This window comes from Syngnathus typhle, linkage group LG16, assembly GCF_033458585.1.
Source record: "Syngnathus typhle isolate RoL2023-S1 ecotype Sweden linkage group LG16, RoL_Styp_1.0, whole genome shotgun sequence".
In the NCBI taxonomy this organism is placed as follows: domain Eukaryota; kingdom Metazoa; phylum Chordata; class Actinopteri; order Syngnathiformes; family Syngnathidae; genus Syngnathus; species Syngnathus typhle.
In genome coordinates this window covers 7,722,660-7,745,111 of record NC_083753.1, presented here as the reverse complement: position 1 = coordinate 7,745,111, position 22,452 = coordinate 7,722,660, and the positions used below count along the sequence as shown (strand labels likewise).

At 46.1% G+C, this 22,452-nt stretch overlaps 3 protein-coding genes across 6 annotated transcripts; all 3 read left to right on the top strand.

The window, feature by feature from the left end:
* Positions 1-244: 244 nt before the first annotated feature.
* On the top strand, positions 245-5,107 carry LOC133168809 (transmembrane protein 87A-like). 2 transcript variants are annotated; one of them, XM_061300447.1, is made up of 20 exons: positions 245-431; positions 880-937; positions 1,027-1,124; positions 1,189-1,305; positions 1,502-1,549; positions 1,634-1,675; positions 1,743-1,869; positions 1,937-1,998; positions 2,136-2,319; positions 2,402-2,501; positions 2,584-2,677; positions 2,970-3,043; positions 3,129-3,235; positions 3,343-3,401; positions 3,481-3,584; positions 3,645-3,724; positions 3,919-3,983; positions 4,058-4,110; positions 4,189-4,219; positions 4,300-5,107. In XM_061300447.1, exons 1-20 carry the CDS (start codon positions 300-302, stop codon positions 4,339-4,341), a joined length of 1,677 nt encoding a protein of 558 aa, XP_061156431.1. In that variant the 5' UTR covers positions 245-299; the 3' UTR covers positions 4,342-5,107. The 2 variants fall into 2 exon arrangements, with proteins under 2 accessions (XP_061156431.1, XP_061156432.1); XM_061300448.1 differs by lacking the exon at positions 245-431 and adding an exon at positions 492-616.
* A 157-nt stretch (positions 5,108-5,264) lies between these two features.
* vps39 (VPS39 subunit of HOPS complex) lies at positions 5,265-11,408 on the top strand. 2 transcript variants are annotated; one of them, XM_061300406.1, is made up of 24 exons: positions 5,265-5,845; positions 5,921-5,986; positions 6,102-6,166; positions 6,233-6,275; positions 6,354-6,448; positions 6,529-6,627; positions 6,698-6,790; positions 6,884-7,067; positions 7,137-7,257; positions 7,325-7,445; positions 7,582-7,708; positions 7,815-7,957; positions 8,022-8,162; positions 8,229-8,370; positions 8,628-8,714; positions 9,097-9,170; positions 9,239-9,455; positions 9,545-9,673; positions 9,741-9,843; positions 9,910-9,955; positions 10,021-10,170; positions 10,245-10,379; positions 10,454-10,545; positions 10,717-11,408. In XM_061300406.1, exons 1-24 carry the CDS (start codon positions 5,773-5,775, stop codon positions 10,793-10,795), a joined length of 2,625 nt encoding a protein of 874 aa, XP_061156390.1. In that variant the 5' UTR covers positions 5,265-5,772; the 3' UTR covers positions 10,796-11,408. The 2 variants fall into 2 exon arrangements, with proteins under 2 accessions (XP_061156390.1, XP_061156389.1); XM_061300405.1 differs by having other exon boundaries at positions 7,579-7,708.
* Positions 11,409-13,948: 2,540 nt separating this feature from the next.
* Positions 13,949-22,364, top strand: galnt16 (UDP-N-acetyl-alpha-D-galactosamine:polypeptide N-acetylgalactosaminyltransferase 16). Of its 2 annotated transcripts, none has more exons than XM_061300446.1 (15): positions 13,949-14,329; positions 15,418-15,590; positions 15,896-15,994; positions 16,072-16,139; positions 17,428-17,493; positions 17,907-18,028; positions 18,602-18,689; positions 18,865-18,949; positions 19,177-19,280; positions 19,663-19,789; positions 19,867-19,959; positions 20,169-20,252; positions 20,910-21,036; positions 21,123-21,239; positions 21,413-21,834. In XM_061300446.1, exons 1-15 carry the CDS (start codon positions 14,138-14,140, stop codon positions 21,518-21,520), a joined length of 1,653 nt encoding a protein of 550 aa, XP_061156430.1. In that variant the 5' UTR covers positions 13,949-14,137; the 3' UTR covers positions 21,521-21,834. The 2 variants fall into 2 exon arrangements, with proteins under 2 accessions (XP_061156430.1, XP_061156429.1); XM_061300445.1 differs by lacking the exon at positions 21,413-21,834 and adding an exon at positions 21,872-22,364 and having other exon boundaries at positions 13,954-14,329.
* Positions 22,365-22,452: the final 88 nt, after the last annotated feature.

The window sequence follows — 22,452 nt, the reverse complement described above, 5'->3', positions numbered from 1 at the left end:
GGATGGATGTCATTTGAAGATTATGACTAAAATTGACTATTTAATGTCTTGTATACAGTTAAGATTCGCTTTCAATTAGTTCTGCATCTTATATTTGTATCTTAAATATACTTTCCCCCTATTGCAATGAATGAAAATACAGATAATCCCCCACAACCCCCCTAAAAGGTTTTTTCTTTTTAATGAGGAAAAATTGCTCATCGTTAAACGTAATCTGTCGCCCTCTAGTGGGAAGACTTTACATTACACTAACAAGTCATCAAGCCGGATCCGTGACGCGGGGAGGCGGCGGATGCTCCATGCAGAACCTCGAAACCACCAAAATGCCAAATAACGCAACGCGATTGTTACGCTTCTTCTTGTACCTCGCGGCAGCTTTACCAGCCGTTAGAACGGCGGAGGTGTCCGTGTGGAACGTAGACGTCAACTCGGTGAGTGTCAGCGTTTTTAGACTTCCCCCATTATGCGGAAGTGTTTGCTGGTTAAAAAGCGCTGTTAGCTCGTTAGCTAGCTCGCCAGTTAGCCGGCTAGCTGTCAAACAAACACTGACATACGGGAAGCAGTTTGAGCGTATTGCATTCTCCTTATCCATTTATAATTACGCTCTTTGTTCGCAGTAAGAAGACAGTTAAGATCACTAAAAGAATGTCTGTATAACTTGTAGTTGCGCTGTTACCACCGCTATATGACGTGCGACTAGTTTACATGAATAGCGACGAAAACTTTTAGACTAGTTGACATCAGCGCAATATGGTTCGTACGGATATTCAAGATATTTGCGGGTGCTAGATTGCTTTCGGTTGCTAGTGGCGTTCTTGAAAAAAAAAAGAAAAATCGGCACTAAATATAACCTAAAAAATGACTTGTTTGTGTTTTTAGACACAACATGCCGTCTTTCGGAAGACGCTGTACGCCAACACCACTATCTTCATGAAGTGTGAGTACTAGGTAGTGTTGAAAGGAGTTGTCCAACAACTAGGATTGCAACCATTAATTGAATAACTCTTTTTACTCTCGCACCGACAGTCCAGGGTGACGTCAGCACGTGCGATCGAAATGTGGCCTTCAACATCAGCTGGTACTTGCGTTCCTCCGTGTGCTACAATGAGATCTTCAACACGCCCGTAAGTATCCTGCATGTTGGAGACACCAGGCCATCTGTCTCACCGTATGTCTTCTCCCTTGCAGGACAACAAGGCCATCAACATGTTCGCCATGGAGCACACGCTCAAGGAGGGCTGGAGCGGCTTCTACAGTCAGGGCTACGTCTACTTTGAGAACTGCTCGGCTCTCTTTTTGCCAAAGGTTGGTGACCAAACAAAGGCAATCAACCAAAATCAAATTCATTAGCTTAATGACGGGCTAATGAATAGCAATCTTATAAGCAAGAAATAGTTCAACGCAAATGGTGCAGCAACACATGAAGACAGACAGTGCTCAAATCCCCCATCGTTTCCTTGGCGGAGGTAATCAGACCACGTCTCATGTCCCTCCCATTAAGGTGTACTATGGCGATTTTAATCCATATCAACCGCTGACCAGCCTAAAGGTGAGTCCTACTCGTTTGTTATTCCATCCAAAACCATAACAGTCTACGTTTTGAGACTTCTCTTTTCATTTTTGTCAAATTCAGAGCGACGCTTCAAACCAGAGCCTTGTTTGGCCTGACAAGCCGGTAAGAAACATCGCTTTGTTGTACGTCTGTTCCCGCGTAAATAAAAACGACGTGCTTGTCGCGACAGGACTTGGGTGCCGTCGCCAAGGCGTGGGAGGACAGCCCGTACTTGTTCATCGTCAAGGTGCAGCCGCTGTTCCGCGGCGCGGAAGATGACGACTCCGTGGCCGAGCAGCCCAACTTTGCCTTCACCAGTGAGGACGATTATACGGAAAAGTAACCAAGAAATGAAATACATATTTGGATTTTTGTTTTGCACAGTGAAAGTGGAGATGAAAGGAACACATGACTACTCCTCCCCTGCTGACTGGCCTCAGATGATGGTGAGTCCCTCAACTGGGCCAAAAGTAATGGGACGCAGCTCTGATAAGATTCCAATTAGATTCTGTCAGTGAGACATAGTTCTCTAACAAAATTCACTTTTCAGGTTCTTTACGAGCGTATTTGATGTCTTTGGCAGTTCTTCATGATCATGTGCATCGTCTACGTGTTCTTCGCCGCCCTCTGGTTCTTCTGGTGCGCTTGCTACTGGCGGGACTTACTCAGGGTGCAGTTCTGGATCGGCGGTGTCATCATCCTGGGCATGCTGGAGAAGGCCGTCTTCTACTCCGAGTATCAGAACATCCGCTACCGAGGAGACTATGGTGTCTGCAAAAAAAAAAAAAATTGTGCAAGGGGCCCAGTGACTGCTGCCAGCCGTCGTAATGCTTCTTCCTCTTGTTTCAGTTGAGGGCGCCGTGATTTTTGCCGAGCTGCTCTCTGCGCTGAAGCGATCTCTGGCCCGCATCCTGGTGCTCATCGTCAGCCTGGGTTACGGTATCGTCAAGTAAGTCGACGTAGTAGCAACAAACACTACGTAAGGGAAATGAGCTAAACACATGAGCCTGCATTTTTTATTTCTCATTCAGGCCCAGGTTGGGCACCACAGTGCACCGTCTGGCTGCGGTTGGCTTGCTCTACTTGCTCTTCTCATCGGTGGAAGGCGTGCTCAGGGTGACGGGCGTAAGTATCCAAATCGTGTAGATGATGGAGCTTTGTCGTGACAGATCATTTTTGTAAAAATATCAAATTATTTGATTAATCAAGTTAGTCCTATTTTCTGTCCTCATAGTATTAGATCATTTTGAAGTTCCTCTGGGAACTGTTCCAGGTCCACTTATTTTATGTATATCGGAATTCCTTTTGTGTTTTGATCAAAGTATATCACACCTGGGAACTATTTTATTAGATGAAAAAATATCATTCTATATTACCCCCCCCCCCCCTCATTGTTACATTGTTCTTGTGTCTCTAGGGTTTTTATGGAACAGTAGCTCTGGTTGCCAACCTCAGTCTCTCCCTCATTGACTCCTGTGTCATGTGGTGGATATCCTTCCAGTCAACCCCAAGAGCGTTCTTCTCTCAACTTGAATATCATTTTATTTTTGTAATCTCCTTAACTGTCTATCCACATCTTCATCAGCCTGTCGCAAACCACTCGTCTGCTGAAGTTGCGTCGGAATGTGGTCAAGCTTTCCTTGTATCAGCACTTTACCAACACGCTCATCTTCTCAATGCTGGGTGAGGCTCCATTCAAGACCTTAGCCAAGCTATGAATAGTTCTGGAGTCCATAATTTGATTAAAATTATTTTATGTCTCGCCCGCTTGTGTCCAAATGTGTTTCCAGCCTCCATTGTTTTCATCATCTGGACCACCAAAGTCTTCAAGCTGGTGGACTGCCAGAAGGTTTGTAGAAGTTCCTTGAACTTTTTTTTCCCCCCCCAAGTACTGTTCTCGCATCACTAATAATCTTCTGCCTTTCCAGAGCTGGAGGGATTTATGGGTGGACGACGCCTTTTGGCGGCTGCTCTTCTCCACGATCCTGCTGGTCATCATGGTGCTGCTGCGCCCCTCCGCCAACAACCAGAGGTCCGAATCGGAGACATCCTCATAGACGGATGAAATCTCATCATCGTGCCTTCCTTGCAGGTTCTCCCACTCGCCTCTGATCGATGATGACGACGAAGACGAGGATGAGGCCAAAGAACCCATGTTGAACGAAGCTTTTGGTAAGCTGTCCTCCAGGAGACTGTAACTGCCGATTGAAAATTGGTTTCAAACGGGCCCATCTGAGAACAATCAGCCATTCGGGGGGGGGCGCCGCCAAATCCGTCGCTACCGGCAAGGCTGAAACGTGGCCACCAGATGATCTAAAATAGATGCTTTAGATCTCACTCTGCTTTTTTTATCCGCCTATCCAAAGAGGGGATGAAGATGAGAGGATCCAAACCGGAGTCCAACGGTTCTCAGAAGCTCTTGAGTAAAGAGGTACTGTCATAGCTCGTGTTTCATTAAGTTTGGACTTTTTTCACATTTGTGTGTCTCTCTCTTTTCAACACTAGGATGAAGACCTGAAATGGGTCGAGGAGAACATTCCGACAACTGTGGCTGATGTGTAAGTTAATAGCACAGTGCAAGACTGAATACAATTTTGATTTTTTTTAAATGTCCTGTTCTATTTTTCTACCACCAGAGCTCTCCCCGCAATGCTAGATGAGGAAGAGGTAATGCATGCACACTCCGCAATCCAATTTTTTTTTTCTCTCTGCCTTGACATTGCTCTCACCATGAGCTGCTCTTGCAGGAAATCCTGAAAACTAAAATGGAGCGATCCAAAATGGAGTGACTACCCTAGGACACGGGTAACTCTCCAAAGTGACCCAAAGCGGTCAGAAAGCCATGTGGAATGTGTCCGTGACTTCGCTCTACAGTCGTCACCCACATTCCAACTCCACCCACCACACCCCCCACCCATAAAAAAAAAAATTGGATGGGAAACACAAGATTAGATTATCTCCAATGAGCCATTTTCTAGATATTTGATATGGGCTAAAATGAAGGAAGCAAAGTTTAATAAATAAATAAATACACTATATGACACTCAAGTAATCAGCTACTGTATTTCCATATTTGAAGCCCATCACCGAAATCTGAGGGCGATCTAGCTATGGTGTTCCCTCCAAAGAATGTAACTAATGCAAGACTTTTGAACTTTTATTCAATATCTAAATTCCGTGTGGACTTGCACCATAAAATGTCGGCTTAAGCACCACCCTCTCTCTACCTTCCCTGCACTCACTCCCTCACCAAAACTCCAAATATCACAGGAAATTAAAGTAAAATGCTCCATATTATTATATCTCGAAAGAATCTTTTTGGTACTCCAATCCAGACGTAGTGCACATAATGACGTTGAGCTTTTCTGTTCTGTCCGACCCGATCACATCTCTGTGCAAATTACTGTATATGCCTGGGTATCACAAATGACCTAATTTATGCTTATTTGTCTTGTTCAAATCATTTATTTTGTCTAAAGTCTAACTTTCTGGATGTTAGTCTGCAATGTGTAATTTCAAGCAGTAAATGTCCAGCGAATAAAGTTTTTATTGAAAGTCTGTATTTAATTATTTTTCCCAAGGATTGTTGCAAACTGGGAATCTAAAAAAAGCTCGGAATAAATATATTTACAGCTTTGTTAATTCAAATTTGAAAATTGACTCCATAATGACGTCATCGGTGCAACCTGCCCCTTTAATTCGCTCCTCATGAGCGGAATGTGACGTAAGTCACGTGCATCCTCCAGTCAGCTGAAGCCAGGAGGAATTAGCTCCGAGCTAGCGTGGCTAACTAGCCTGCTAACGACAACATTAGACTTGCTCCGTTTTTAAGTTGACAAATTACGTTGTTTTCACTTGTTATCGTAGTTTTGCACATAAATTCGAGGACGGAGGTTATGGTTAAATAGGTGTGGAACGCGGTGCTGTTATTTTGGCAACTTCGCTAGGGAGCTAACAGTTGTTGTTTTGGTTTTGAACATAGTTAACTGTCAAGAGAAATTCTCTCGTCTTGTTTTCTCGTTTTTTTTTTTAAATGCGTGCCTAGTGAACATTCAAAATACTCCGGTGTATTTGTGAGCGCTAAGCTACCCCGGTTGGTTCATGAAGGCACCACCACCAATACCACCGTGATCAGCGGCCACTCAGTGGAGCACTTGGCTGTCGAGCCTCGCCTCACTCCCGGCTTCGAACCATCCGGGCGCCCCGCTGTGTGAGTCAAGATGCACGACGCCTACGAGCCGGTGCCGATTTTGGAGAAACTTCCTCTCCAGATCGACTGTATGGCGGCCTGGGGTAAGTTTTGACCCCTCAATCAACTGAGCGAGAGGCGGAATTAAGAAATACAGAAATGTTCATTTCCTCCCACAGAGGACTGGCTTCTCGTCGGTACCAAGCCCGGGCATCTCCTTTTGTACCGGATCAAAAAGGATCCAGGTAGGCAACCATTTACCGATTAAACCAGAACTCATCCATGAGGGTGTGTTTGGCGACTCAAGACATTAAGTCAATGAATGAATGCTTTATCGATTGCAATCATTTCTCCTCCTAGCCACCAATCTCTTCGAAGTCACCCTTGAGAAATCCAACAAAAACTTTTCCAAGAAGATCCAGCAGGTAGTGATGCGTTTATGCACGTAGGAAATACTTGGTCATCATTTGCAACTCTCCCTCGTTTCACAGCTCTACGTCGTCTCGCAGTACAAAATACTCGTCAGTCTTCTGGGTAAGACGCCCGTTTTAAATTTCTTGCCGCGTAGTTTCGATCGCTGACTCATTTCGCTCGGTCGACGGTTTCCCGCAGAGAATAACATCCACGTCCACGACCTGCTGACATTCCAGCAGATCACCGTGGTTTCCAAAGCCAAGGGAGCCACGCTCTTTGTATGCGACCTGCAGGTTGGTTAAATGATCAATGAAGGTTTGAGGTTATGAAATTGCTGGCAGGATCTGAACGTACGATTCCTTTTGGTTTCCAGCAAAGCAGCTCGGGAGAGGAGACGCTGAGAATGTGCGTCGCCGTAAAGAAGAAGCTGCAGATGTACTACTGGAAGGATCGAGAGTTCCACGAGCTGCAGGTAGAGAGGGAGACATCTTACTGCACGTATTTAGTCTTTTCCAATTTTTTTTGTTTTGTTTGGTTGTCAGGGTGACTTTGGCGCTCCAGATATTCCAAAATCCATGGCCTGGTGTGAAAACTCCATCTGCGTCGGCTTCAAACGAGACTATTACCTCATCCGGGTACGCATACTTCATGTTCCTTTCATTGGGAAAAAAAAAAAAAGACTGGCGCCGCCCTAGTGTCCATACGTGTTGTTTCGTGGCTGTTTCCAGATGGACGGGCGTGGTACCCTTAAGGAGCTCTTCCCGACCGGCAAACAGCTGGAGCCGCTCGTCACCCCGCTGGCCGACGGCAAGGTCGCCGTCGGGCAGGACCACCTCACCGTGGTGCTGAACGAGGAGGGAATCTGCACCCAGAAGTGCGCCCTGAATTGGACCGACATCCCCATCGCGATGGGTAAGAAGACATCACCGCACTTTGGAGCGACCCAGCATGACCACGCAGTGATGTGTCCCTCAACTCCAGAGCACCAGCCTCCGTACATCATCGCCGTGCTGCCCCGCTACGTGGAGATCCGGACCTTGGAGCCTCGGCTGCTGGTGCAGAGCGTGGAGCTGCAGAGGCCTCGTTTCATCACGTCTGCCGGGTACGTTCATATCGATAGACGACTGGATGAATGGTTTCAAGCCGCCACCGGTTTGTCTGTTTCCTAGACCAAACGTGGTGTACGTGGCCAGCAACCATTTTGTGTGGCGCCTGGTGCCCGTCGCCATCGCCACGCAGATCCGACAGCTGCTCGAGGACAAGCAGTTTGAACTGGCTCTTCAGCTGGCAGTGAGCGAACAAACCATTTGTCTTTTCGACGCTCTTGTTTTCACCGGCCTCGATTGTTGGCGGAGCATAGTGACACATTTTGATCATTTGGAGGATTGGCCGGCTCTCGAATTCACTTTCTCCTTCTCGCCAGAAGATGAAAGACGACTCGGACGGTGACAAGAAACAGCAGATCCATCACATTCAGAACTTGTACGCCTTCAATCTCTACTGCCAGAAGCGATTCGACGACTCCATGCAGGTTTTCGCCAAACTGGGCACAGGTGGGTGGGACTTGATGGTTTGCACAGTATTCCACTTTCCGACGTGGATGTTGCAAATGTCCCCCGGGCCTTATTTTGGACACCGTTTTTTCCGTGCTTTGCGCAGATCCCACTCACGTGATCGGCCTGTACCCGGACCTGCTGCCGTCCGACTACCGCAGGCAGCTGCACTACCCCAACCCTCTACCGACGATGTCCGGGGCCGAGCTGGAAAAGGCTCACTTGGCGCTCATCGATTACCTCACCCAGGTTTGTCTTTTCGATGTGTGCAATTAAAATTGGAGCTTTGTGATAAATGCCCCCCCCCTTGCAGAAACGCAGCCACCTGGTGAAACAGCTCAACGACTCGGACCCGTCCACCACGTCGCCGCTGATGGAGGGCACGCCCACCATCAAGAGCCGCAAGAAGCTGCTGCAGATCATCGACACCACCCTGCTGAAGTGCTACCTGCACGTAAGTACTTGCGATTCAAATGTTCTGTCCGTGGCTCAACGCTGATGAAAAGCCTTTCTGCTGTAGACCAACGTGGCCTTGGTTTCGCCCCTCCTACGCTTGGAGAACAACCACTGCCACATCGAGGAGAGCGAGTACGTCCTCAAGAAAGCGCACAAGTACAGCGAGCTCATTATTCTCTACGAGAAGAAAGGCCTGCACCAGAAAGGTAGGTAACTTTTTCGGTCGACGACGTTTCACTTTGAGTAGACGCCATCGGCATCCGTTTAATCTCCGGGGAGGTTTCCCCCGCACGTGTGACGTCATCCCTCCTCGAAAAACTCGCTCCTCCATCTCGCCAGTGATTCGAAGCATCTGCGACAATTAGACGAAGTTAGCCGTGGAATTGGAAGCAGATGGCGCATGGCTTCTCTTTGGACCAATGTCACATGTCCTTCCTCCTCCTCCTCTTCCTCCGCACATCAGCTCTGCAGGTTCTGCTGGACCAGTCCACCAAGGCCAACTCCCCTCTGAAGGGACACGAGCGCACCGTGCAGTACCTGCAGAGGCTGGGTGAGCGTCCCAAAATTTAATTTTTCTCATAGTTTAAGGAAATCACTTATTGTCTTTACAAATTTAACATTTTCTTTAACATCCTTTTTTTTTTTTTTTTTTCTGCTGCTTGCGGTTGAGTTATTGGCACAATTAAAAGATTGAGTGGGGGATTTTTATTTTATTTTTTATTTTTTTTAGCACTTTGGCAAGAGCACTTTATGACTTTGGAACCATTTAACGCCCCTAATGGGTTGCATGCCGTAATGTTACAAATTTCAGCTGGCATGTTTCGGACTTGGATCACTGAGTCATCAAACTGTGCTGCCAAACAAAAAGTCAACATTTTTCAAATTCAACCAAGCCTGTCGATATTTATATCCTTGGGATTCCCGTCTCACAGGAGTTGAGAACCTCAGCATGATCTTTGAGTTTTCCCCCTGGGTGCTGAAGATCTGTCCCGAAGACGGGCTGAAGGTACGTTTTATTCGACGTGGACAGATTAGATCTGCCTACCCTTTGTCAACCTTCCGTACGTTGACCAGATCTTCACGGAGGACCTGACAGAGGTGGAGACGTTGCCGCGGGACAAGGTGCTCAACTTCCTGAAGGAGGGCTTCAAGGAGCTGGCCATCCCGTACTTGGAGCACATCATCTACGTGTGGGACGACAAGGGCCCCGAGTTTCACAATACCCTCATTCAGCTCTACCTGGAAAGGGTTCAAGGACTGATGAAGCAATACCTCAACTCACTGCCGGAAGGTCTTTGGTGAACTCTGGACCGAATCAATTAGACTACATTTAGGCAATACTTAAAATAGACTTTTTTTTTTTTTTAAATTCCGTGTCAGGAGTTGCAGCCGTGGCGGCCGGGACGGAAAAAGGCGAGCTCGGAGAATTCCGGAACAAGCTGCTTTCCTTTCTGGATATTTCCAGCAGTTACGAGCCGGCGCGACTCATCAGCGACTTCCCCTTCGACGGTAAGCAAGTTTGGAAATAGATCGAGAGCAAGTCTATGAGCAAACGAGCTCTCTTGTTTCTCCCAAGGTCTTCTGGAGGAACGGGCCCTGCTCCTGGGTCGCATGGGAAAGCACGAGCAGGCGCTCTTCATCTACGTGCACATCCTGAAGGACACGCGCATGGCCGAGGAGTGAGGACGCACACACATCCAGTGAGCGTGTGGAAATAATGAGAAGTTTTGCTCTCCTTCCCACAGATACTGTCACAGCCATTACAGCAGCGCCGTGGAAGCCGATAAAGACGTGAGTTGATTTCAATTCTTGCAACCTGTATGACAAAAGAGAGTTGTCACAAAATTGCCCCGCAGGTGTACCTGTCCCTGCTGAGGATGTACCTGTCCCCGCCGGACGCGCACTGCCTGGGCCCCATCAAGATGGAGCTGTCGGAACCACAGGCCAACCTCCAGGCCGCCCTGGAGGTCCTGGAGCTGCACCACAGCAAGCTCAACACCACCAAGGTACGACATGACACAAGTCCACAATTCGGCGTCATCTCAAAATGTTGGTTCCCATTTCATTTGTTCTTGCACAGGCCATCGACCTACTGCCGGCCAACACGCAGATCCACGAGATCCGAGCCTTCCTGGAGAGTGTCCTTGAGGAGAAGGCTCAGAGGAAACGTAGCAACCAGGTGCTCAAGAGTCTACTGCAGGCGGAGTTCCTCAGGGTGAGCGTAGCGTCGTTCTCGTCTTTTCATCTGAGAACCCAACTGGACTTTTTTTTTTTCTTTTGGGAGTTCAGGTGCAGGAGGAGCGCATCTTCCACCAGCAGGTCAAATGCGTCATCACCGAGGAGAAGACGTGCAGAGTGTGCAAGAAGAAGATTGGAAACAGGTAAGCTTTTCCATATTATGGAAAGGCCAGACATTTGTCAATTTGTATCCATTATGGGACTTAAAAAAAAATGTCATTTCATCAATCAGCCTCAATTATGGGAATTTGATTCCAATTGATTCCATTTTGCTGCTTCCAACACATCCAAACGAGCGTTTTTGTGTCTCGCAGTGCGTTTGCCAGATATCCCAATGGTGTGGTGGTGCACTATTTCTGCTGCAAAGACCGCAACGCGTGTCCCGCCGAGTGACACCCCCCCCTGCCCCCCCTCCTGGAGTTACACAAGAACGTTACAAACACTCAGACTAAGTTACAGCAAGACTTTTTCTTCGAGAACGCGGTGGCCTTTTTCTTTTTGTGGACATTTGTAGCGGTAGAACAAAAGCAGCGTGACTTAAAATGGACGCCGCCGATGGAGGACGCTCGACTGTTAACGCCTTTTTTTTTTTTTCTGACTCACGATTGTATGCAAGGCGCTTTCTTGTCTGCTCGCATGAAAAATCACATCAGACCTGCTGAGTTCCCCCCCCCCCCCTCCCTCGGAAAGTCCGCGAAGGAAACGAATATTTTGGAAAGTGGACAAAGTTTATTTATTGCTTGGAGGAACTGGAATGAGCAAGGTTTCATTTGTGCATTTGAGTGTGTCTGTTATTTAAAAGAAACACAAAAACACTGTTACTGAATTGTTTGAAGCGCTTCAGTGCATCCAACACGCCTACGGTCAATGTTTGAGCACGTCCTGCTCTACTTTTGTAGCTTCAAGTGTCTTTGTCTGCCTTTCATTTCAAATAAATATTTTGCAGCAGGATACAGGATGTTTGACTATTATCCTTCTAACTCAATAAAGTAACAGAACAAATTGATTGCATACGCCGTGTTATTCATGCGCCAATTTAAATGGAATTCTTTCAGCGATTCGGGGACTAATTGTGCTATATTAATCGCTTCTATCCCGCTAGCTTTTTAATCCATTTTGGATGTACCAACTACTAAAAGCTTTTTTTTTTTCTTTCTTCAAACCCTTGCTTGTGCTCCTCCAAAAGCAAAGCGTTTCCCATGAGTCAGCACCTTTCTCAAACGGTCTGCTATCATCATCATCATAGTGCGGCGGTTTCGAAGGCAACCACCCAGCTGGCGCCGAGGCGGGCCAGCTGGACCTACACGAGAGCTCGCACAACAACGCACTGGACTCCCCGGCAACCGATGATGTCACTTCCTGCAGACTGGACGTCTTGCCGTCTGTCCTGTACAAACCAGCAGGTCCCGTTCAGATGGTCAGTAGTGGGAAAACTGGCGGGGAATTTGTCATATGCTGGAAAAGTGCAAGTGTGTGTCTGTCTGTGTATGACACACTTTGTACGTGTGATGTTGAGTGTGTGCGTACAGTTTCCACATTTGTTCAAAGCAGCTCATGATTCATCGGGTTCACTTCATTCTCCCCCCCCCCCCCCAAATTGGTTCACAGTTTCCATACAATTGCTCAAACAGCCAGGCTTCTTCAAAACAGAATTTGATTGGGGTGTGTAGACATTTTTTTATTTTATTTTTTATATCCTTTTTAATCTAGGTTTGATGCGTCCCAACAAGCATTTAACGACCTCACGCCCTTGTGTGTCTCTTAGAATTAAAAAAAAAAAAGAAAAAAAAAATGCTTTTTAAAAGAATGAGCATGCCAACATGTTTGGGGAAAATAGAATGCAAAAATTCATCACATTTGCCATTTATGATTTTTAATAGTCCATCATCATTGGATTAATTGTTTGTGGTTGTTGCTTTTGTTTTAAAAGCTTTTTTGTAGTTAGTCATATATTTATTCTGTTGTCTTTCTTGGCAGTGGGCCTGTGCAAATGAATCCATTCTCTATTGTTTCCAATGGAGAAAAAAAAAGTGTGTGTGTGGAGGGTGTTTCTGCTTCCAGTGTGACTTGAAATTTCACACTCTGATGTCAGCTCGAGTGGACTTGCTAAATAAATGTCTTGTTGGTGTTGACCCTCTGATCTGTGCGGCACAGCATGGCATCATGGAATCCCCCCCCCCCCCCCCAATAAAAAGAGAAAACATAATTATGTCTGCCCAGATTTTACAGCTTGCTCTTGTTTGCGTAACAACACACACACACACAAAAGAAAACAAGAGTGAACTTGTAAATATCGTGGAGCTGACTTTGCACTGTTATCATGCAGGAATTCCATGTTGGCCTGTATGTGTGTGTGTCCACAGAATCATTTCTTTATATTAGATTGAAAAAAAGTTCATTATCCTGCAGCAAAGTTAAATAAATAAATAAATTTGGAGAAAAGATTTGGAGAAAATTTTCATTTGGTATCATTAGTTGGATTGGTTTTATTTTATTTTTTGCTGTAGTTGTTCACAGTCATTTAAAGAAAGAAACGTTTTCATAACTGGCCATTTTTTTTTAGTTCTTATTGTTTCTGACTATTTTGTCGTTAGCGGTTATGTGTTTTTAGTAAGCCATTTTATTTTTACTCGTCTCTGAGTTCAGCAAGTATTCTGCCTAGCAACAAGCATTGGGATAAATGCAAGTCTTTTCAAAAATGCAAAACATTTTTGCGTGTGTGTCCGAATGCCTGGTCGTCACTTGAGACTTGGATGGTGGACTGGCTTTTGACCTCAATGCAAATGTGCACCCAGTAATCTTCAGCGGGACGTCTTTGTTTTCCTTCCTGTCGCCGCCCTTGCTGCCTGCTGCTGCTTTTATTGTCTTTTCTCTCTTTTCTTTCCCTCCTTCTTTCAGAGTTTAAAATGGTAGATTTCAACTTGTTGCACGTTTTCTGCCTATTTAACAAGATATCATTTACGGCAGCGTTGAAACTTAAAACAGAGTCCACTTTTCTCAAGTACTCAATTTCTCAAATGCGAGTTTAATCCTCATGTGCAGACAACCTCTTTGTCCTTTGCAGTTGGCCGCCGAACTCCTGATAAATCATCAGCATTTTCTTTCTTTATTTAATAATTGAAAGTGATCAATCAGGAGATAAAGTGTTCCACTGACATGAGTTCATCTGCTGCGTGGAAAGATGTCATACAGTCAGCAGATACTTCATGAGATACGCCTGACTAGAGAAAAAGAACATTTCAAAATGTCTGCAAGACACAATACGACTGGAGCAATTTTTATTCTTTTATCATTATGTTTGTGACACCATATCGGACATTTTTGCGATGGGTTATCGACACCGCAGGATTAATTGTAGATATTTTGAATTTGTGATACATTATTAATTTATACAATTCACGCAGAAGTAATAAGCACACGGCTCATATCACAGATTGCCGACATATGTGTTGCGCAATAATGAAGATAGACATGGTCCAGACTTTTGTATAGGTCGGCGCTAGGACCGCGTAACCCTCCATCCTGCCCAGCCGTCCATCCAGGCAAGGGAGGCAGCGAGCGTCCTCCTCCTCCTCCTTCTTCTCCTTTCTTCTTCATCGCCATCGACGCTCCTCTGTCTTCCTCTCTCTCCTCGAGCGGGTCTTGCGCTACGCCCGCCTCGTCGGCAGCAGGGCCCCGGAGCGCCCCCCCGCCGCGCCCCCTTCGCCCAGGTCCGCTCCTGCGTATGGGCTCACCATGCGCAGGATTCGGGCCAACGCCATCGCGATCCTAACCGTCGCCTGGATCCTGGGCACCTTCTACTACCTGTGGCAGGACAGCAAGCCGGCGGCGGCGGCGGCGGCGTCTGCACCCTCGTCAGCGGGGAACCACCACCCGGGAGGTGGGCGGCTGGAGATCCACCGGGACGACAGGACCATCCCGCTTATAGTGAGTCAGTGCGTTATGCTGCGGGAAGGTGTGCGCTGCATACATGATGGTGATGATTGATTTATTTATTTTATGGCGGTGCCTGCATGTGCGCGGTGGAGGCTCCGGCAAGCACCTGCATAAGAGGCTTTCCCTAAGTCTTGGAGCTCCCTGCTCGCTTGCCTGGTTTTATGTTGTGGCGTTGCGGTGGGCGCCTCTCGGGTTGCACGCAGGGTCAGCTGGTGGATTGTTTAGCCCCGTGTCGCGTTACATTCAAGTCTCCGTGAATGCCCTTGGTAGGGGGGGGGGGAGAAAAAGTCAAAATGCTACAAGAGGAGGTCGTGCACGCCCCAAAATCCACGCATGTATTTCTGTTTGTCGTATATTTCGTAATGGATCCGATTGATATGGATTTTCTTGATGCCGATTACGATATTTGTTTATTATTTGCTAAACCGCTGATTGTGAAACGAGTTGACTTGAGTTTAGTATAGAAAATGAATGGTTGGATGCAGGGGCGGAGCTATGTGGTGGCTCGGGCTCTCTGGCCACCCCACATCTCAGGTAAAAATTGGGGAAAAAAGTTGAAAAATACGTGAATCCCAAGTTGCCAAAGGTTCAATCACCTTGCGAATGCTCAGAGACGTTTGGAATGTGTGCAAAAACCTTATGCAACCATAGCTGCCCTTTGGAAGGCCAGCGCTCTCTTTACTCGGCACCGCCGAGTTCCTTCACCTTTGTCACTACGATGACAAATCCGTCACCCATCCTCCTAAAAATAAGTCCAGTCGACGCTCTCGGGCTCTTTTCATCGCCGCACGTCCCTGAGCAGGTCTGATTTCAAGCTGGATCCTTTCGAAAGCTAAATTCCATTCCAAAAAATTGTGTTGAAAGGTCCAAGCGTTTTTTTGGGCAGGTTCCACCAATGACACATGTACATGAATCACATCTTCTTTTTTTTTTTTTAGTTATCTTGTAACAGCTGCAGGATACCCGCTGGGATCGACTGCGGTCAACCGCCTGCACACATTTCTCCCTCCCATTCGAGTTGTGGTCGCTTTATTGAAAGCTTTTGTTTCCGCCTGTGTGTGTGTGTTTGCGATGATCAGGTGAGCCAGCCCCCGCATGGCGACCTTCTGCTGGGCGGCCTGGATGAGAACAAATACCTGGACGCGAAGCAGCCGAAACCCGGAGACGACCCGTACAGGGAGCACGCCTTCAACCTCGTCGAGAGCCACCGCCTGGGAGCGCAGCGGCCGCTCAGGGACACCAGACACTACAGGTGCCGATTTAATCATAAAAATGCATTCAAAATAATCGATACGCTCGACCGGACATTCACACTGTGGTGGTGGTGAACTCCATTTTGTAACCACAGCTGCCCTGCGGCAGGCTGACAGAAATGTGGCTGCCAGTGTGGGCCTACTAAATATTTTCTCATCGCCATGACGACAGAAGCCCAGGCAACAGCGATGCTAATTCGATGACATTTATGGCAGGCCAATCTATCAGGGATTAACTTGATCCTATTGTAAAGAATGTTTATTCCGCAGGCATAAAACGATGAATTCATTTAATCCTCCTCAGGTGCGCGGCGCTAAACTATGACGTCGACCTCCCGTCCACTAGCGTCATCATCACCTTCCATAACGAGGCCCGCTCCACACTGTTGCGCACCGTCAAAAGGTAATAGCGCTCGTTAGCGTTTAGCGTTAGACACAACCCATTTGGTTAGCCGACATTTAATCTTCGTTTCTTTTTAGCGTCCTGATGCGGAGTCCTCCTCAGCTCATTCACGAAATCATTCTGATTGATGACTTCAGCGCCGACGGTGAGTTGGAAGCTAATCCCGCCAGAATTCAGCTCAGTGAGCACTCGGGGAGGCATTATCATAAAATGTAATTACTATATTTATTATGCCTGTTTATGTTCTTTATTTGTGGAAAAACAAATAATTTCCAAAGATCAATACTGCAGGCCATTGTGGAAGAAAGTTAGCGTGTAGCGCTTAGCATGTGCATTATGAGGGGCAGTGCAAGGTATGTCCTGGATGGAGGCCTGGTGATTAAGTGGAGACTTAACAGGATTACCCAGTTGCCTCATCTTTTTTTTTCCCTCCCACTGCTCACATCTCATCAACATCAGCTCAGCTACCAGCTCAACCTGTCCTTGATGCAAATTGGAAGCAAAAAACAACAACAGTAGCAACCATTGTCATGATCTCGGTATTTTGACTCCATTATTATTTCCAAATTAACTCAGCAAGAATCATAGACGTGGCCGTGTCACCTCTCAGCGTGTGTGCTTGTAACTCAGCTGCACACTCAGCGAGCGTGCAGAGGGCATTAGCGAGCGTGTGAACCGTTAGCTCATGTTCAACGACCGCAGAGAGGAATAATTAGCACAGTGTCGTGATCCGTCCATCGGGCAATGAGAGCGGCAAGCCACCGGGTCGTTAACGCTGTTAGCCACCGTTGATTAACTCCAGCAACACTTGGCTTAATGCTTCAAGTATCATTACAGAGTCACTTAGTTGTGAAACTCTTCTTTGTTTATTATATACGTGTGTATAATTCTGCTCCCTGGTGGCCAAGGCTGGCAAATATTTATGGATTCTTCACATTCATATATCGTTACACACTGTGTGATATAAAATGTACTATATTATTAAAAAAAAAAGAAAAACCGTGGTGCTTGTACATCTCATTTAGTCAGTGAGGATTACAAGGATGTATTGCTAGCGGGGAAGACGAGGACATGAGGACATACCCACAATGCATCAGCCGCGTCATTCTCACGCTCTTAATGTTAAGCTGCTCCGAGCTGCTGTGTGTGTCTCTTCTTATGCCCGAACAAAAATAATCTCATGTTGAAAGAGAAGCATTTTTAAAATGATATTTTGAAAAACAATTCTTAACCAAAATGACAACCTAATCTTATATGACCAAGTCCAACTGGTTAAAAAAACAATCTAGAGTGCAACAACTGAGCCAAAATTGTTTCAAACTAAGATGGAAGATGTTTGTACATGTTTAAGTGGTATTCAATCCAGTACAGTGTGCGTGTGTGGGTGTGTTTGTGTGTCGCCCGCCATGACACAATCTGTTTGTCTTCTTCAGCCGACGACTGCCAACTGCTCGCTCAGATCCCCAAGGTCCACTGCTTGAGAAACGGCAGGAGAGAGGGTAAGTGTTCATGTGCGTGTGTGTGCGTGTGCGTGTGTAATTAATGGAAAGCATATTTGTCAACCCCGGGTCAGTGATGATGCGAAAAAGGTGGCGAAAGGTGTCAGAAATCATCCCGCTGTAACGCGCAACAAACAAGAGGAGACGGCACGTCAGCACGTGTTAGCACATGTTAGCGCTGCCGGAGGCCTCGGCGCTGCACTAACACACACACACTCGCACACATCGCATCATGAGGCAAATATTCCGAAGCAGACAGCACGTAAATGTCCTTTGACATCTCCGCAAAGTTTTCACACTCTCAAGGTGCTAACGAACATAATCTGGAGTAAGCGACATTCGTAAATGATTTTTGTCAAAATCAAAAGGCGAAATTTGTCTGAGAGAAAATTAGTCACCCTCGTGCTCCTCAGGACTTATCCGGTCCCGAGTTCGAGGAGCCAACGCGGCCTCGGCCCCCATCTTGACTTTCTTGGACAGCCACTGTGAGGTCAACACTGATTGGTTGCAACCCATGATCCAGCGTGTCAAGGAGGTACACACACACGGAATTAGGCTGGGGTGTATTTTGTTGCGTTGCGAAGGCTGCATGTTGTGTTTTTTTCTTTTCCGTCTTTCTGTAATGCAGCAGAAAGATTCCCACCAATCGGATTAGGCAAGCCGCCAGGGAACGCCATTCCCCTCAGCACACACACTCACACAGTTATTGAAGGGACTGTTGTCAGATGGAAAACATCCCGAGGGGAGGATTTTTTTTTTTTTGTGGGTCCTCTTATGATAGACATTGTTAAATGAAATTAAAAAGATAATAATTATAATTTATCTGACTTTGGAATAATAATTAAAAAAATGATTTCTCCGACGCCTGGTACCAAACGATGACGTGGCTGCAGTACTTTCCCATGTCAATATATTTATTCCCCTTGATGCATTTTGCTTTTTGAAAAGGGAATGTTAACGAGAAGCAGAGCGCCGCATGTCATCCGAGTAAAACACAAATCCCGGGACGCTCGTTTTGCGCTCACATCCGAACAATAGCACAAAGTGGAGCCGGCGGGGCTAGGTCAAAATATTAGGAACAGCTATTAAGCGCACCATGTTGTTGCAGGACCATACGCGAGTGGTCAGCCCCATCATCGATGTCATCAGCCTGGATAACTTTGCTTACTTGGCAGCATCGGCCGATTTGAGAGGAGGTGAGAGAATACGTTGAAATCCCCCAAACCCGGCGATAGCAGAACAGATGCGAGAACAGCTGGCGAGGAGGGGGAAGCCCCCCCGATCCCTCATCCTCCCTCCCGTGACAGCCAGATGATCAATTAAAAGGATAGCATAACCTTTGTGTGACGGTTGTCTGGTGTTTCTCATCAGGATTCGACTGGAGTCTCCATTTTAAATGGGAGCAGATTCCACTTGAGCAGAAAATGGCCAGGAGTGACCCCACGCAGCCAATCAGGTCAAATGGTGACATTGTTGGAAGCTAAATGTTTGCTCTTGTGTTTTGAAACAATATGCTTAGTGGGAAAAAAAAAAAAGGATCATTCGTTTTATTTATTTATTTATTTATTTATTTATTTATTTATTTATTTATTTATTTATTTATTTATTTATTTATTTATTTATTTATTTATTTATTTATTTATTTATTTATTTATTTATTTATTTATTTATTTATTTATTAAGGACCCCGGTGATTGCGGGTGGCATCTTTGCCATGGACAAGAGTTGGTTCAACCATCTTGGACAGTACGACACCCACATGGACATTTGGGGTGGGGAGAACTTTGGTGAGATACCAGCCCTTTTTTTTTTTTCTCATTTACTGTCTTTTGTTTTGATCTATTGTATTTGAATGTAAATTAATTTGTTATAATTTTAAAAAAAAGTTATTTTACGCCCATCCATTTTGCAGCCAAGTAGTTGATTCGCCGCCAGCAAGAAAACTTTTGAGAGCGTAACATGACCAGCTCGACAAATTTTTAAAATGACATAATCGGGTGACGCAAGCTGGACGCATTCCCAACTTGACATTATCCCACAGTGCAAAAAAAAATAAAAAATCCTGTTCTTGCCATTTGTGCAGCGCTGGAGAATTCAATGAAGTGACGCGTTTCACAATGTCCATTTGATGATGATGAGGATGAAGAATCTTCTTCTTCTTATTGACAGAGCTGTCGTTCCGCGTATGGATGTGCGGCGGCAGCCTGGAGATCTTGCCGTGCAGTCGCGTGGGTCACGTGTTCCGGAAGCGACACCCGTACGACTTCCCGGAAGGCAACGCTCTCACCTACATCAAGTGAGTTCATGTCAGAGGAATTCGCAGTGCTTCACTTTTGGAAAGAAAAAAAAAAATTCCGACATGTGTGTACATAGGAACACACGGCGAGCCGCCGAGGTGTGGATGGACGAGTACAAGCAGTACTACTACTCGGCTAGGCCCTCGGCGCAGGGCAAAGCTTTTGGCAGGTTTGTAGAAAAAAAAAATATTTTGCTGACATTCAAAAAAGATTTTCACTCGTTCACTGCCAACGACGGCTATAGACGCCAAATATAAAATTTCCACTGGGTTGGCACTGAATGTGTTAAGTAATAGTTATCATATTTATCTTCCTTTTGATATTTTTGTGACAGTTTTTCTTCATACCTAACAAAATGTCCGCTGTTTCCCCGTGCAGCATAACTGACCGTGTGACGCTACGGCGGAAGCTCAACTGCAAACCTTTCCGCTGGTACATGGAGAATGTCTACCCTGAGCTAAGGTTCTCTTAATATTTCCTCTAAATCCATGTTCCGTACTTGGTTTTCTCCAACCTTCGGAAATAATTGCGTTTTATGAGAGTGTTTAGCTGTACCGCACGCTGGGATCACCACCGTTAAATCACCGTCGCACGTCCGCACACATTGGATCAATTAAGTCGAGAGGCTTAGATAAACTCAAGGGGCGCCAGGTTGTAAATTTAACTTTGCCTTACCCCCCCCTTGGCATGTCGAGCAAGAATAAACACACACGTGGTGTCATGACACCCTGAATCACAAATGATCAAGTTAATGATTCATGCTGGAATGTATCGGCAGCGCGGCTTTTATTCACAAATTGAATTCCACAAATGTGATTAAGGGTAGATGAAACCGTGGTGAAATAATATACACTTGGGAATTCAATTAAAGATATAATTTTTTATTATAAATAAAATAAATTGAATACAGAGGCGGCTCTAGAGTGGGGAGGTGAAGGGCGTCTGCCCCCCTTAACATTTTGTCTGGACTAATTGACCAGTATTTTATATAATCATATCTAATGGCTGAATTCTGACTAGAATTCTGAACTCAAGTATGAATTCAAATAAATCCAACATTAAATGATCCGCTCGTGGCGCTCGATTAGAATACTTACCAGCCTAAATCCTTCACTCAAGGGTTCCCGAGCAGGAGGCCGTGTCCAGCATTCTCAGACAGGGAACCCTGTGCCTGGAGACCCGCGGGACGGACGGACTCGGCCTGTCGGAGTGCAAGGTGGTCAGAGGCAGCAGACCGCAGGCGCAGGTCAGGGTTTGAAGACTGAGGGACCGTCTGGGGGCGGGGCTTAACTCGAGGCTTGGGTTTCAGATTAGGTTGTGTTTGTTTTTCAGAGGTGGGAGTTAATTGAGCCGCTGATCCGCCAGCGCGACCTTTGCTTGGCCATCACGCTCTTCACTGCCGGGTCAAAGGTCACCATGGAGCCCTGCAATGCCAAAGAGCCTCGACAGGTCAGTGCGTCAACCCAAGGTTTGGGTTTCAAATAAAACATTGGAGTTTCAAATCTGGTTTAGGGATTCAAGTAAAGATCATCCATCTTTCATCTCTGGCATTTCATGCACTCGTCTACATATGCGTCCAATTCAAAGTGACATACAATTAAAGATTGATTCCCTTTGACTAGAAAATACACAGAAGACAAGATATGATTTCAAAGACTTTGAACGCAACGCTTTGGGTTTCCTCTCATCCTGTCAATCATCTGAATGGATCTAACGTCAGTGTGGAATGAACATAAAATGGCCGCCGGGAGTGCAGCTCGGTCATCGGCGTTCATCGTGACCTTGTGCCCCCCCCGCACCGTGTCTTTCCACGCGGACCCGCGTTTGCCTGGTGATTTACAACTCTGAGAGCAGAGTCGCGATTAAGTGGAAGCACATGTGGGATGCCGCCACTCGCGTCATCCTTCATTCACTGGCAGCCATTTTTGGCTCCACATGGGAGAATCTTGGCTTTGTTTTTGTTAGCAGGTTTCAAATTAGGGTTTGAAGTCCAACCTTTGAGCAACATTGCTTTTTTTTGCAATAAAATTTTCAATTAAACATTTTTAATGGCTGGAACCGATTCATGTTTTTCTCTTCAGAAATGGAAACCCAAAGGCTCGGCCCTGCAGCACACAGTCAGTGGGCTGTGTCTGGATAGTCAGAGCCCGCCCGGGCCCCCTGTCATCGCTCAGTGTCGCCCCCTGGTGGCCAGCCAGGCCTGGGAGCCTCAGATCATCAACTGAAGGACCAAAGGAAGGTTCCCGAAACAGAAGGATTGTCTTGGCCTTGCTTCTAGAGCAGTGTAGGATGCTCCATCTTTAAAGGAGGCTGCAGCTCTTTTAACCTAAACTTGTTGTTTGTTTTTTACATGTATGTGTTAATAAGAGGACTGATGGGCATAAAGCTTTGGTTGGGTGGTGTTTTTTTATTTATTGTTCTGCATGTTTGCACCTAAAGAATGCTTTTTTTTCCTGCTTCCTGTCCTGTCATCATGTTGCGAAAATACTCAAAAGTGTACATTTGCTTGATATTTTGTTGAATGTGTGTGAATGTGTAAAGTCCATCTGACAAATAAAATGTTGTAACAAAGAAGGCGGCTGTGATATTTTCTACACATCATGAAAATTTCCCATGGTCATTTTCCCTCTTCGCTCATTGGTTCGGATAAATTAGTCGTTGA